The 15,562-nt window shown below is 33.2% G+C and overlaps 2 protein-coding genes across 2 annotated transcripts; both read right to left on the bottom strand.

Annotated features, from left to right (window-relative positions):
- Positions 1–2,116: 2,116 nt before the first annotated feature.
- On the bottom strand, positions 2,117–5,741 carry LOC127714595 (LITAF domain-containing protein-like). The gene is made up of 3 exons (XM_052220671.1): positions 5,530–5,741; positions 3,801–3,996; positions 2,117–3,099 (listed from the first exon to the last, which is right to left on the bottom strand). Exons 1-3 carry the CDS (start codon positions 5,594–5,596, stop codon positions 2,988–2,990), a joined length of 375 nt encoding a protein of 124 aa, XP_052076631.1. The 5' UTR covers positions 5,597–5,741; the 3' UTR covers positions 2,117–2,987.
- Positions 5,742–8,307: 2,566 nt separating this feature from the next.
- Positions 8,308–14,647, bottom strand: LOC127714591 (cell death-inducing p53-target protein 1 homolog). The gene is made up of 3 exons (XM_052220667.1): positions 14,262–14,647; positions 12,588–12,786; positions 8,308–10,428 (listed from the first exon to the last, which is right to left on the bottom strand). The coding sequence occupies exons 1-3, from the start codon at positions 14,407–14,409 to the stop codon at positions 10,320–10,322; spliced, it is 456 nt and encodes a 151-aa protein (XP_052076627.1). The 5' UTR covers positions 14,410–14,647; the 3' UTR covers positions 8,308–10,319.
- Positions 14,648–15,562: the final 915 nt, after the last annotated feature.

Below are 15,562 nucleotides of genomic sequence, written 5' to 3'. Positions count from 1 at the left end.
ATATGAAATTCAACTAACTGAATACTTTGATAAAATATTTAATCCTTTTTTGTGTGCTTTTAGACGTGGACATGGATGTCAGACCACACTTCTCAGAGTGTAAGAAGATTGGCGTGAAGCTCTTGATAAAAACCAGTACATTGCAGCGGTATTAATGGATCTTTCTAAGGCTTTTGACTGCCTGCCTCACAATATCTTGCTAGATAAATTATCAGCATATGGTGTATCCCCCATGCAGTTGCTCTTTTAAAGTCCTATTTATCTAATCGTAAACAACAAATTAAAGTCAACAATGTTCTGAGTGGTTGGGCTGACATCCATAAGGGCGTACCACAGGGTTCTATACTAGGGCCATTGTTGTTTAACATATTTATAAATGATATTTTTCTTTTTGTTAAAAATGGTAGTTTATATAACTATGCAGATGACAATACTTTGTCTTTCTGTACTCCAGATTTTGATTTATTAATTTCAACTTTGGAATCTGAGTCAAAAATACTTATTGAGTGGTTCCGGGTGAATAAAATGCAAGCAAATCCCGATAAGTTTCAAGTTTTGGCTGTTGGCAAAAAGACCTTTGAACAAAACCCATCTATACATATTCAAAACTTGAACCTTACATGTGAAAAAACAGTAAAATTATTAGGCATTGAAATTGACTATCAGTTAAATTTTGATGTTCATATCAGCTCAATCTGTAGGAGGGCATCACAGCAATTAAATGTTTTAAAACGTTTGGGCTCAGTTTTGGATAGACTTAGTAAACTTACTATTTTTCATACCTTTATTCTGAGTAATTTTAATTTTTGTCCTTTGGCATGGCATTTTTGCACTGAGAAAAATTCCAAAAAATTAGAAAAGGTGCAGGAAAGAGCACTCCGTTTTGTATATGAGGATTTTACCAGCCCCTACGAGGACCTCTTACTTAAAGCGAAGGTGCCCTCCTTGCAGATTAGACGGATTAGAACAATGGCTCTAGAAACTTTTAAGATTATAAATAATATAGCTCCTGTGTGCTTACAAAATTTGATGAGTGTCAAAAAATCTAAGTATTCTTTCAGGTATGTAAATATTCTGGATGTTCCACAGGTAAAGTCAACCCGTTACGGTAAAAAATCTTTCAAATTTGCTGCCGCTACTTTATGGAACAGCCTTCCAAACCATTTCAGGACTGAAAATAGTTTTTCATATTTTAAAAGTCTTGTTCAGTCCTGGAACGGTTTGGAATGTCGCTGTTCTGCTTGCAGATAATTCTTGAGATGTTTATTATTTATGTTGCTTTTGGTTGCTCTGGTCTAGCATGTTTTATTTCATTTTAATTTTGTTGCTAAATTTTTATTGCATGCTATGTAAGTGAGATTTAACTTCGTATAACAGGTTGTTTTATATGTCAAATTAGACTGTTTTTATGTTATGTATATGTTTTTATATTCGGTCAAAAGCTCGTTAGAGCTTGTGTTGTGTCTTTTAACTTATGCCGAATCAAAATAAAGTTTTCTTATCTTATCTTATCTTATCTTATCTTATCTTATAGTCAAAAATTAATTTTATGGTTCAATAAATTCGCGGATTATCAGTCAGTGTGAAGAGTCAAAAATTAATTTTATGGTTCAATAAATTCAAAATAAATAATAGCCATTCATTAAACCGCGCGATATATCTGTCTTACTTATTCATATTTTAAAAATCGATTAAATGGGATGTGAATTAATCTGCATTTTTGGTATATAATGTTTAGTTAAGAACGTATGCATTTCTGTTGAGTAACTTCAGCTAGCCTTTGTTTGAACTGAACTAAGGCCCAAATCGAATTTGACATATATATATGTCGCATGTATACATCGTTGCTGAGACATGCGCGAGACTGGACAGAGTTTCGAATTGCTTTTATCTATTAGTAAGTTTTTGAAGGACCGTTGTTGATTGTTTGAATTTTAAAAGTAGTCATGTTCGTGTGTATGAAAAATTTCGTTTTAAGAGAGGCATTATGTTATTTTTTGTTTGTTTGTGTATTTCTTTTTGAAAGCATTTGGTGTATGATTTTCCTAAGTTTGTCATAGATTTTGGATTTTCATTTTAATTACCTCAAAAGCAAATAAAACAAGCAAAAGATAGAAACGATTAAGATGATTTATTAAAACAATGATTTGAACACTTGAATCAATTAATTACAATAAATCTGAACGTACAAATTTGTAAAAAAAAAAAATAGATATCTAGTTCAAGTTTGAAAAAAGTAAGGCACTTAAGTGACGACCATTTGATTTTCCGAAGGGGGTGGGACTTTGAAAATTAATATCCTGGCCTGGTAAGAGCTGAAGATTAATGATTTTTCCCAAGACACGTTGAAAATGAACAATCTGCAACACCAAATGCAGGAATAAATTGTGTACAAAAGTGAAAATAAATTTAAAACGTAGAAGTTGTGAACAAAAACAGCATAGTACATACATTTTAGATGAATGATTCTATTGCGTAATTGTATCGAAATCATTTGAGAAATGAAATGAAAAATATATAATGAGATGAATGCAATAATTTGCAAGAACATGAGGAGAAACGTTCAATAAAAATTTTACGGGAAAATAAAATATTTCTTTGCAGAAGTACTGAAAATGCTTTCAAATTTATCACAAAATGGTCTTTTCGTCGGGGTTGATGCAAATACGTACAAATCAACCATTCTAAACTAATGGGAGAGAAGGAACGTGGAATAAAAATCATCATAAAAGAATACTGAGAATAACGCATAACATAAAGTACAGTATACATAAACTCTGTATTGTGTTTATAATATATAAAACAACGTATAAAAAAATCCATGGAAGACCATGTGTTATGAAAGCCTTTCTTACAATTTTCTTTTACATATATTTGGTCAATATAAATTTTAAGTGGTCTACAAAATAAATATTTACATAAAGTTGTATATGTGATATGTAAAGACGAGGTATTGAGCCTCCCACACCATTGTTTGATCGTGCGTTTTATGATAGTCTGCTGTATTTTCCAACCATGTGGTTACAGTTTGGACAAGTGTGGACAACATCTTTACAGGCGTCAATACAGAATGGAATCAAGCAACATCCGAGCCATAACCTGAAAGAATGAAAACAAGTTGACGTCCATGGTTTTTTCTTACATTTAAATCATTTGACATACTTAGAATTTACAGATTTGGAAATGAAATATTTTTAGGCTGCTGTAAATATATAAACAAAACTAGTCTAATTGTTTCTACAGGAGTATCGTTGCGTTGGCTGTTCTATGATTCGATTGGCTAGTTCTCACACCTGCAACTCAGCCAACAGGCAGTGTACACATGTATTATTGGGTTCATGGTCAACCTAACAAACATGTACATTTCATTGCATTGTTCTGTGAACATATTCGAATGGGTAAGCTGTAACTCAGCTTCGGCACAGGCTTGCAACTTAAAAAGTAGCATTTCATTAGATTCATTTACTTGGTTAACATCTTTCTAAATTTGCGTTCAAAAACTGTCATGCAAAGTTGACTATTGGTACTGAGTTATCTTTGGAAGATAAACCATCAATTTTTGAAGTAACTTTATTCCTTGACTACCTTGATGAAAATCAAAATTGGCTTTTAAATGACGGTAAATAGAGGCCAAAGTATAGAAGAATATACGGCAAGGGAAAGGCGGAGATACAGGCCCAACCCCCAAGAAAATTAAAGTAAAACTAAAATAAATATCAAGACATAACAAGATAAAAATCAACCCAATACGACACTAATTTTATATAAAAAAAATTGACTGTAAAATACAGTTTTCTTACCCGAACAGGCATATCATACCAGCCGCTAACCAGGTCAGCATTCCAATTTCGAATTGCGTTGCGGTCATGATATCAGCGTTACATGATGGGCAATTCACACGCACTGGTACCTCACGGAATGTCTGCCGGAGCAAAACATTTGGCTGCTGTGTAACCACGACTGTTGCTTGCGACTGCTGGCCAGACGGTGCATAGGCTGGAAGCAAAATTATTATACATGTATACATTCATTTATAAACATTAACAAATAAGACCCCAAGGGTTAACTGGGGTATAGAAATATGGACCTTTACCTAAGTGAGTCATCCGTTTGACTGCGCGTGATGCATATAAACTCGCAGTCATGTGCGGTCAAAATGTGGACGTGACATCAGATGCCTCGTGTATAGAGAGTGCCACGCTCTTTGCATTATAAGAACCCTTGCAACTACTGTTTGTGTCTGTAGGTGGCCTGTTGCAAAGCTGCATTTCTGTACCTATTCGATATACCCTCTTTTTCCAGTGGCATTCCAACTTTCTCGCAAATCAGTCCCCTGGACCCACGATTGTGATCTTTTTTTGTCCCTCGACCCACTATTTGACTTTTATTACTAAAAAAAAATTTTCAGACAATAAACTATGTTCCACAGTTTTTTTGGTTCCTGAAATTAAAAAGTCCCCTGGACTTTGCTTCACAGTATCAAGTATCTAATGAATAATTTTCCTAGGGAAATAAGTGTAGTCATATTTCACTACCTATGGACTCATTTCCCTAGAAATTGTTTTCCTTGAGGACTTATTTTTCTAGTAAAATTATGAACAACTAGGAAACAAAGTCCGGAGGACACATTTCACTTCGGTTACAATGTTAGTCGCCAAAGAGGGCAAATAACAATTTGAGTTAAAAAAAACACCAAAGAATTTGAAGCAAAATCAGTCAACTGTTACAGACCAATTTTGGACCACCTTTTTTTCAGTGGGAGGCTTCCTAAAAAAAATACTATATATATATATGTATTTCAATTAAGAAAGAATAATCTCAAGAAATCTATGTATCTGTTAAGTGTTGGAACGGAACTAGGGTGACAATCTTGTGTATGAATCGTTTTCAATAAAAAGTGTACAGACACTTGTAATTTTTTCTCGTGATTTTTTGATTTTATTTTTATAACGTATTTTTGTCTCGTGATTTCTTGATGTTATTGTTATACCGTATTTTTTCTCGTGATTTCGTAAATGGATTTTATTTTTATAACGCTTCTGACACATAACAAGATAACGTAAACAACATTACAAAATGGTAGCTGTAATGCATTTCAAACAACATGCAGTAAATTGCTAATTCTTAGTTTCTCTAAATTGATAAAGATCATTGTGTTGAATACAATGATGTTGCGTTTATAAAAATAAAAGTGTATAAAATTTCAAATAAACAAACAATAAAAGGCTTTAATAAAGTGACAGACAAAATGTCACACCTTAAAATAAAAATTGATCTCAAACAACTTCCGAGAACATCCATGAAATCGATACATGTTTTAACTACGTAATTTTACAATATATATAGTATGTTTAAAAAAAAATGTCAATCAAATTTCTTAAGAAATGTGCTAGTATACATTGTAATTAGTCACATGCGTAGCCGCGGACCATTTTAGAATTATACATTGTACGGGTGTTAAATATATCACCTCAAAATATGACAGTTTGATCAATATATATTTATACTTTTCTATGTACTATGTCTTACCTGGTGGGGGTTGATTGTACTGTTGGGGTGGTGGCTGCTGTTGTGGGTATGGTGATCCTTTTTCCATAGTTTAAGCTTAAATCCCAACTGTAGTTCCTTTTTTTCTCCTTTTAGTTTAAACAATAAAGTTTATCTTATCTCGACGTTACGTAGGTGCTACAGTTAAGGTCAGTTTTAAGGTCACGTATTAAATGTTTAAAATGTTTGAGTGATTCAGTTGTCTTGATATTATTTTTCCATGTTGCTCCTTGAAAATACTTCATTTTGTAGGCATTTAAATTCAACATTAATTTGTTAAGATAAATACTAATTTGAGGGTATAAGGAACTGACCTTTCATTTGTTGAGGATTCATATTTTTTTTTCTCGGGACAAACCTTTGTGTTCTACTTTTATTTTCAAATAACATACAGGAACAGGAAAACATTTTGAAACTCAATGTCATAATTATTTTTGCCCTAGTTTTCAATAGAAACAAAGGTTGTTTTTTTTTTCACTTCCCTATTGGAAGAAACTTTCTTTTATAAGAAATCAAGAAATCAAACAATTTATTTTAAAAAGCAAAAAAAGTTGTGAAGTGCAGCCATTTTTATTAGAGTATAGAATGGCATAATTTCATATCAACAGGCTAAGTATATTGAACAGCGGTATACTACTTTTGCATTTATTAAGCACAAGCTTTTTTTTTTAATATATTCGATGTTCATCAACTTCCTTTTAGAAATGTTGTACCTCCATCATGATCTTTTCATGTCCCACTACAATGTCCTAAACATGTCGATTTTGGCATATTCGACATAAAATAGTAATTTTACTCATAGTTTTTTGGAAAAGTTAGTTATGAAGCGAGACCAAACTCTTACAGACATTAACATTGTTGAATAAGCCATCTTGTAGCAAAATATATTTTTTGGTAAGGCCTGTGGTCATATATTAATATTGATGAAAACTCTAAAGGAGAGGCTGTATTGGCAATCTTTATAGTTTTTGTATGAAGTGCATGAAGTTTGAAGGTCCGATGCAAATGAATAAGACAAATTTCAAAAATACAAATACCAATTTATATGACCTTATCAATATGAATTTTAATAATTACCTATCTATATTGATCTGGATTCAATAGCCCACAAAAAAGCCATAATTATGATTGTTATACATATGATAAACTACAGGGATGTAATAAGTGTTTCCCACACAGCTACGTATCTATCCTGCCTCATTCTAAGATAGATGTGTTCAGAGTTAACCACCCAACACCCCTAGTCTACATGTATAGGCCTATCCGGTCTCATTTCCAGAATCACATGTTTTAAGGGTTACTGAACCACATCCACTTACCTAACTGTCTCATTCCCAGAAAGGTTTTTTTGATGTCAACAATGCTACTTTCATCTTCGTGACTAAATAATTTCTGTCGTAGTTTTGTGTTCAGATTCAATATATATATTTTTAATTTTGAAAATTTATAAGTATAAGCATTACGCGCTTCATTCAAACTGTAATGGTCACTTGCTTTCATTTCGTATAAATTTAAAAAAATAAACAGCATGTTATTCTATATATAGTGTACTGTAACAACTGTATAATATTTTTTAGCAAGAATAATTTTGATGAATGTCTAGATTTTTATGAATGTAATTTAATTTTTGTGGGTTTTTATCCCTGAGTGGCTGATATATATAGGTTTTGGTAATGTGGTTTGGAGCAAAATAAATAAGAAAGCAGACATCTACGTGACATGTTCTTGTCCTGAATACGATAACGTGCAGGCATTTAAGGTTTATCCATCAATATTTGGTTTACTTTTATCTCTTTTCTGCTCGTTTTACGTTAACATCTTGTCCTCATATGACCTTACAGCTTTTTCTGTCGTCCATGGATACCTCTCCATTCAAAATGTCTTCACAACCTGTAGTTTCCATTCTTAACTTAACAGACCTCATCCTCTGTACCTTGCTATGATAAATGAGTTTATCTTACCTCCTATACATTTCTAGGAATATGATTGGTTAAAAGTAACCGCGTGGAGACCGAGTATATTCCATATTGGGTTAGTAGGCGGGGCTTATTTCAATACACGGTTAGTAGTGGTGTTACGTCTCTTTATAAAAACAACAATGTGTTAAGGAAAAATCTTAAAGGTTTCAACAGACGAAGAAATTGATGATGAACGATTGAAATAAATTCATAAAACACATTTAAAGCTAACGTTACAGTTGTTATTGTTGGCATTTGTTTTTGTATAGACCAATGGAAGTAGGTTCTTAATACTAACGGTATTGAAGACTTAATCACTTTGATAGGCCACTAGTCTAAATACCACATGTTAAGATAGTCGGTACATTGTAAGATAAATTCGTTACATAGTGTGCTAGTGACCTAATACGATATATATCGTATTAGGTCACTAGCACACTATGTAACTAATAATATGTAATCACATCTTTCAAATTCTGACAGTTGGTTCTGTGTATACTGACGATCCTAGCATTGACATCTTTGACATCAAATTCTGACAGTTGGTTCTGTGTATACTGACGATCCTAGCTTGCAATCTTTGACTTCAAATTCTGACAGTTGGTTCTGCGTATACTGACGGTACTAGCATTGAAATCTTTGACTTTAAATTCTGACAGTTTGTTCTGTGTATACTGACGATCCTAGCATTGAAATCTTTGACCTCTTCCTGAATATGACTGAAATACTTGTCACTGAGCGTTTAAGCAAAAAAATCGTTCATTCATTTATTGTTTACCATATAAACAAATCAGGAAAAGAGTTGAATTCTATATTTATTACAAAATATAACAAAAAGTCAGAAATAGTTACATATACTTTCATATAATGAAGACATAATCTTTCAATAAGTCTAATTTGGGTCTGGAGCTGGCATGTCAGCAACTGCATGCTAGTAGTCCTTTGTTAATTTATGTTATCATTGTCATTTTGCTTAGTTTCTTCTTATATCGGACTCGGACTTTCTTTAAATTGAGTATTACTGTGCGTATTGCTATGTGTTGGTTTATCCTACATTGGCTAGAGGTATGTGGGTAGGGTTGAAATCTCACAAAACATGTTTAACCTCGCCGCATTTTTGCGCCTGTCTCAAGTCAGGAACCTCTGACCTTTGTTAGTCTCCTTTGTTTTTTTTAATTTTGGTTCATCTATATGTTTCGGAGACTAGTGTAACGCCCATTTTCTCTGAACTAGTACAAATTTTTATTTAGGGGCCAGCTGAAGCCTGCCTCCAGGTGCGGAATTTTCTCGCTGTGTTGACGACCCATTGGTGGCCTTTGGCTGTTTTCTGCTCTTTGGTCGGGTTGTTGTCTCTTTGACACATTCCCCGTTTCCATTCTCAATTTTATTGTCTGTTTGAATAAGTTTATATATAATTATTTCGAATTTACATGCATTCGAATTTGTGCTAGATCATGCAGTGGACAGGTTTTGTCACAAATTGAACCAGAGTCTTAAAAAGGGATATGTTTTCTGCCAAATTATAACACATGGTTAAAAAGTAAATAATAAAATGAATAAAACAACATTTTCTACCACATAAGAACATACATATATTATAAAGTTAATACATAAAGAAATAAAATGAGATAGAAAAAAAACGGCCCTAAATTATGCTTAGAAAATACATTTAAACGATGGACATACGGATACCATATATATTCAATGATTAAGTCTAAATATAAATATTCATTTACATTTTAAAGTTGATAATTTGTGAATCGGTTGAACAAATTCCATTGTAGTCAACCTTTTATTTTGGAAAATTGCCCAAGTTATTTAAAGTTGTTGTATTTTTTCAATGGTATCTTCTCGTGTTATCTCGACTCTTAAGAACAGGATGACAAAATGTAGATTAAAACTTTAAAAAAACATATAACCCGAAAGGGTCAAACAGGTTCAACATGAAATGCTGTATGTTTCCACATATTAACTTATGAACGGCTTTTGCATTCTTATGCTCATGCTCTCTCTCTCTCTCTCTCTCTCTCTCTCTCTCTCTCTCTCTCTCTCTCATATAACCCAAATGTACAAACAGTATAAATGCACTATTGTATAAATCTAATTAAAAAATAGATTTCTGATTTCGCTATCTTCATATGAGCTTATAATACGAGCACGCGAATTGTGATAGATCTGAATTCTAATTAGATTGCCATTGTATGTTCGTCATTTAATTAAATATCAGAAATTACATTGTCATTTTTACAAGTCGTTCACATGACAACGTACAGGAATACCTTCACATTGCCAGTAATAAAGCTACCGTATATAGTTCTACGGCTTTTGGTTAAAAAACAATCAACACGTGACTCGACAAAACATCTACCAACCAATTACAGACAACAGAAGCTCGGTGCGTCTTTAAAAGTTCAATGCAGTCTTTTTCAATACTCGGAATCTAATCATATGATGAACTTTCAGTGGTATATTTATACTGCTTGAATCACTGATGCATTGCAATTATATTGATTATCAAGTTGTACAATGAAATTATGAATAGTAAACATCAACATATAATACAAAAATTATTATATGTTATAACATATTTGATGGACCCATTAGACAGAACGTGTACATTATAACATAATATGTTAGATTCAGAGGCAAAGAGACTATATGTACAGGAAAACGTCTACAAAATTTGAATTTTTACTCATATCATATATAAATAAATTCAGAAAAAACACATCCCAGTTACATAATGTTTCTTAATTATCTATATATATATATATATAAACATGCTCTGGTGCGGTTTTAAAAAAGTAATTTCTATCACATTCTGTTAAACTTTCCAACCATGTGGTTACAGTTTGGACAAGTGTGAACAACATCCTTACAGCCGTCAATACAGAAAGGAATCAGGCAACATCCGAGCCATAACCTACAAGCAAAAACAGACAAATGATTGATTGTACGATGTTCAACCATACATACCATAATGGGTAACCATAGGTAACCTCGGGTACATAGTAATCAAATGCACCCTATAAGTATATTTAGATATGTGCGCCTAACCTTAGTGTTATTTTTTATTCTCATTATGTGAGCAGTGTTTTTTTTTATTTTGTAATTTTTTTCTCTCGCTACCGACGAAACTCGCAGAATGCGATATATAGAGATGATAATCCGGCGGCGGTGGAGGCGACAGCGTCAACTATACTAGTCAACAAAAGAAACGATACAAGGCAATGTATTTTCCATATATAATAAAATTGGATACACTGTACCAGTGGCGGATCCAGTAAGGGGGTCTTGGGGTTGGAACCCCCCTTTTTTTTGACGATCAATGCATTTGAATGGGGACATACAGTTGGAACCCCCTTTATCTTGGGTTAGGAAACCCTCCCCCCCTTTTTTATAAATGGCTGGACCCGCCCCTGCTGTACCAAGGTAAATAATTGCCCAATTGGTCTAATATTTACAGAATGTTATTTTCTTATCAAAACCATTGATTGAAGGCAAATACGCGATTTTTTTTTTTTTTTGCAATTTTTGTTATTTCAAAAATCGTATTTTCACCAAAAAAAAATCAAAAATCGATATTAGAACTTAAAACTTTAAACTTAAACATGGTCTGCTTAAAATTTTGAATGCCTTTGCAGATATTTGAATACTTAATTTTCATCTTCGAAATTAAGTGCCGACTTTTGTCATCATTTTCCTCAAAATAAATTTGACCCCTGTGTTCAATAACACGGTATTTTCGCACTTTCCAATTTGGGCAGATTCTTTTAATCATATGCATTTGCTTTGCAAATGAATGTTTTTCATTGGATAATTCAACAGTTTTTCCTATTTATTATATTTTATGATAAATTGGAGTTCAAACTTGTGTATCGTTACTTTTGTTGACTAGTATATTTGTAAAATGATTTATATTACAGAGGGTAGCAGACCTTCATAACATGCGCATAAATGCCTTATGTTACGAAGTTTCTGTCTGTTACATGTCAATTATCCTTGACCGCGTTTTCATGGTTCAGAGACTGCTAAAAAAAATCTATATTTTTCATTGTTATGATAGTCTTAGATAGTTCAGGCGTCTGGCGGCCTTTTTTTTGTGTTTTGTGCTTGCTAGACACGGCCCCAGACGGTCTTAAAATTGTTTTCAGACTTCAGAGCAATCTCGGACTATTATTATGAGTAATAGGATAATATATATGGAACCCTTGATAGGTTTACATGTCCGTCAGACAAGGTTCGCCTTACCTTGACCTCATTTTATGGATTTTTTATCAAGGTTAAGTTCAATTGCGTGGCGAAGCCTGTATCTCAGATATTATAAGCAGTACGTAGGTCAACTATATTTCGTGTATGGGATGATTGTACATGTCCGTCTGTCGTTTTATCGTGACCTCATTTTCATGGTTCATTGGTCAATACTAAGTTTTTGTGATTTAGTCCACTCTCATAAGTTCTATGCTCATTAGTTCAATATTTCAAGGTGTATGGAATGATTGGAAGATGTACATGTTTGTCTGACAGAGTTTATCGCATTTCCATGGTTCATTTGTTAATGTTTAGTTCTCATGGTAAGGTCCGTTTCTCATGTACTATACACAAAAAAGTGCACTATATTTGGTGTATGGAATGATGGTATGGTGTACATATCTGTCTGGCATGTTCATCTGGACTCTTTTTCAACAATGTCAGCGTTGAATTCTATTGGCTAGGTCTTGTATCGATATCATCACAGATAGCTGATACAACACGATTGACATTGATTGTATCAAACATACAATTTACTTGTATTTACTTCTAATAGCTAGGTAAATAACAAGAATAAGCGACTGTTTTCACAAAAATGCTACATTTGAAATTGATTGTGACGTCAGTAAGTTACAAATGTTCATTACTTGTAAGTTTTTGTATATACTGTTCAGTACTAAGCATTTTTGAAAAAAGTATATTTTGGCGATGTCAACGTTCATTCTACTCATCTTTATCCCATTTTTGTCAGACATTTACTTTGAAAATTTTCCTTTTGAAGCATTTTGATGGGAGAACAATGTGGTGTGTTATTAATACAAAATAGCATACCCAAATATACAGAGACAGCCAGCCACTACCCAAGCCATCGTTCCTACTTCAAATGAAATTGCTGTCATTATATCTGCGTTACATGATGGACACGTTAGACGTACTGGTGCATCTCTGAATGTTTGTTGTAACACCAAAGTCTGTGGCTGTCCAACCACCACTGTTGACGACTGCTGCTGCTGCTGCCCACCACCGTAAGCTGTGAATATATTGAAATGTAAAAATCTTGATACTTATTATCATAATATTTACGACATTGTGTCGTTCGTGTGGGTGTGTGTGTGGGTGTGCGTGTGTGTGTGTGTGTGTGTGTGTTTGACGTTAACAAATGAAGCAGAGTGAGAGCTCTCAGTATGAACATAAGGAAATGTGGTATGAATGTCAATGAGACAACTATCCAACAGTTACCTAAGGACGGCGAGGATGTACACAACTATAGGTCACCATGTGGCCTTCGACAATGAGGCCCCTCATGGGGGTGTCCATTAATCACATAATCACAATTTTTTTGCCAATATAATCACATAATCATTGATTATTTTTTAAACAAGATAATCAAATAATCAAAAATACTGTCCAAGTATTTGGTCTGGTAATCAAATAATCACTATAAAAACGGCCAAGTAATCACATAATCAAAAACCCCATGAGGAGGCTCGACAATGAGCAAAACCCATACCGTACAGTAAGCAACCTGTCCTGGATAGTTTTCTCGTTGGCAATCATATATACCATCTCCTATTTTGATATCATACATGTGTTTATCTAATGTTATTACGATATACGTTGCGTTTGGATATAGTTTTCCAATTCTGAATTATTTTGCATTTGGGATCTTTTTGTTCTTTTTTTATCTAAATATGCATGATTTTTGTGCCTTTCTTTCGTTAAAAAATATTCACACATGACCAGTGCTACTTGTTCGACAAGTGATATTTGATAACGTTAAGTAATTCATTGTAAAAATATAACACTTAATAAATATATAATTTCATTTCTTTGTCGTCATCAATTTGCATTCTTTTGTAGCCATAGATCATAATTAATGTTATCAATTATAGTGGTTTATTTTGGAGACTTTTCTCATCATGCCGTTCACTGTTCAATTTGTTTTTGTTCTTTAAATATAGTAAAGAATTTTGCGTTTGGTCGGTGTGGATCACAATCCCACTTTTGCCTTCGAGTTTTTTTTTTTTTTTTTACGGAGACAAGCTAACTATTATTACGTATATAATCTATTGTATTACTATATGTAATATGTATATCTGTAAGATTATATATAAATGACTGCGATGAACGATTTACTTGTAACTTGAAACTTGAATATTTAACTAAACTTTAATAATTAATATGTCGACTGACTCTAGACATGAACATTCTTGAAGAAGATTTACAAAAAGGTGTAGTTTAAAAATAATTGCGTAGTAATTGAGAATGAATGCAACTCATTAAAAGAGATTTTTAGAGAGAGAGAGAGAGCATATTTTAAATTCCTGTCCTTCTCACTTTTTCACCTCTCAATATTTACTTTTCTGTTGTAACTGTTATACAGTGGTTATTTGAAGACATGTCTTACATGTTTCATAAAATATAAAATAACAGTTTACAATTTAAGTTGAACATTAATGTAAAAAATTAAAATGGAAAATGAATATATAAAGACTGAGCACTTACCTGGTGGAGGCTGGCCGTACTGGTTTGGAGGCTGACCATACTGTTGTGGAGGCTGGCCATACTGTTGTGGAGGCTGACCATACTGTTGTGGAGGCTGACCATATTGTTGTTGAGGCGCCTGCTGTGGGTATGGAGATCCCTTTTCCATATTTATCAAACTGGTATATAGATCGGGTCAAATGAAATATGTCCGATTTAAAAACTGATAATTTAAAGTTGTAATGCTTATCAACCGAGACTATATACATATACAATCATATGTTGTTTAAACAGAATCTATTTAAATATACGTCCGTAAGAATGTGACGGCATTATGCAATACTGAGTTTTTAAAGTCTGACAGCAAGACCCTGGAGAGCAGCCGGTATCGGGGAATTGCTGTATAGAAACACAGTTTCATTCAGTCTGAATAGAATGTGGGTTTATTGACGATAGGACCAACAAGGCCCGGTTTCTATCATTACCGATTGTTTGCGTAAAATAATCCCCCCCCCTAGAAAGTACTGGCAAATTCCAAGCCGTCCAGCTTCCGCTTTATAGCAGCCTTTGATCGGTGTAGCATATATATCGTGGTTTATCCTGAAAACAATTGCAAAAGAACTGAATATCCAGGATTCATAATATATGATTTGATCAATAAATAAATTGGAAAATGCAGATCACATTTTTTTTTCATTCGATGCTCATGTGTGCTATTATTTTTGTGCTTATGTCTACTCAAGTTTCCTTAGATGGAACTATGATTATTGTGATGTTTTTGTGTTATACGTTAATATAGCCGGTTGTAAGAGCTTTTAAGCTCATGTATATTGTAGATTATATACATACTTATTACTGAGGGGCCTGATGGGGAGGTCTCATCACGATTCACGAGTTGATTTTTTTGTCAATCACGATTCACAGAAAATGAATTTCCATGATCACGGATCACGAAAATATAAAAAAAAAAAATCTGTAGAAAAACGGATCACGATAGCGAAAATGCGCCGATCACGAAGAACGAAAATAACCCATCAGGCCCCTCATTACTATGTGGCTTGTGCCGAATCTGAATATAATGATAAATTGCGTCAATCTCTGAATTTTTTTCTTTCCAAGGTTATACCTGGTTATACAATTCTCGTTTCAGTGATTTTTTTCAAATTATTTTGAATGTCCCCTTGGGGTATATAATTTAAAATATAGTGCACTTTTTAAATCATGCGACTGGCTATTATCCGGAAAATTTTCATATTTAATCAGACATTGTTTTATTTTTACAGTTATCACTTGAGATCACTCAAGCGTTTTAAAACTGTATA

The sequence above is a fragment of the Mytilus californianus genome, unplaced genomic scaffold, assembly GCF_021869535.1.
Source record: "Mytilus californianus isolate M0D057914Y unplaced genomic scaffold, xbMytCali1.0.p SCAF_9, whole genome shotgun sequence".
Classification (NCBI taxonomy): Eukaryota; Metazoa; Mollusca; class Bivalvia; order Mytilida; family Mytilidae; genus Mytilus; species Mytilus californianus.
This window is presented reverse-complemented; position numbering and strand designations above follow the sequence as displayed.

What these genes read in the sequence shown, in the direction of transcription:
- LOC127714595 (XM_052220671.1), bottom strand. Translation starts at nt 5,596, where the DNA reads ATGGAAAAAGGATCACCATACCCACAACAGCAGCCACCACCCCAACAG. An exon ending in GTACAATCAACCCCCACCAG is followed by an intron (nt 3,997 to 5,529) that starts GTAAGACATAGT and finishes TTTTGCTTCCAG; the next exon opens with CCTATGCACCGTCTGGCCAG. An exon ending in GGTATGATATGCCTGTTCGG is followed by an intron (nt 3,100 to 3,800) that starts GTAAGAAAACTG and finishes TCATTCTTTCAG; the next exon opens with GTTATGGCTCGGATGTTGCT.
- LOC127714591 (XM_052220667.1), bottom strand. Translation starts at nt 14,409, where the DNA reads ATGGAAAAGGGATCTCCATACCCACAGCAGGCGCCTCAACAACAATAT. An exon ending in GTACGGCCAGCCTCCACCAG is followed by an intron (nt 12,787 to 14,261) that starts GTAAGTGCTCAG and finishes ATATATTCACAG; the next exon opens with CTTACGGTGGTGGGCAGCAG. An exon ending in GGCTGTCTCTGTATATTTGG is followed by an intron (nt 10,429 to 12,587) that starts GTATGCTATTTT and finishes TTTTGCTTGTAG; the next exon opens with GTTATGGCTCGGATGTTGCC.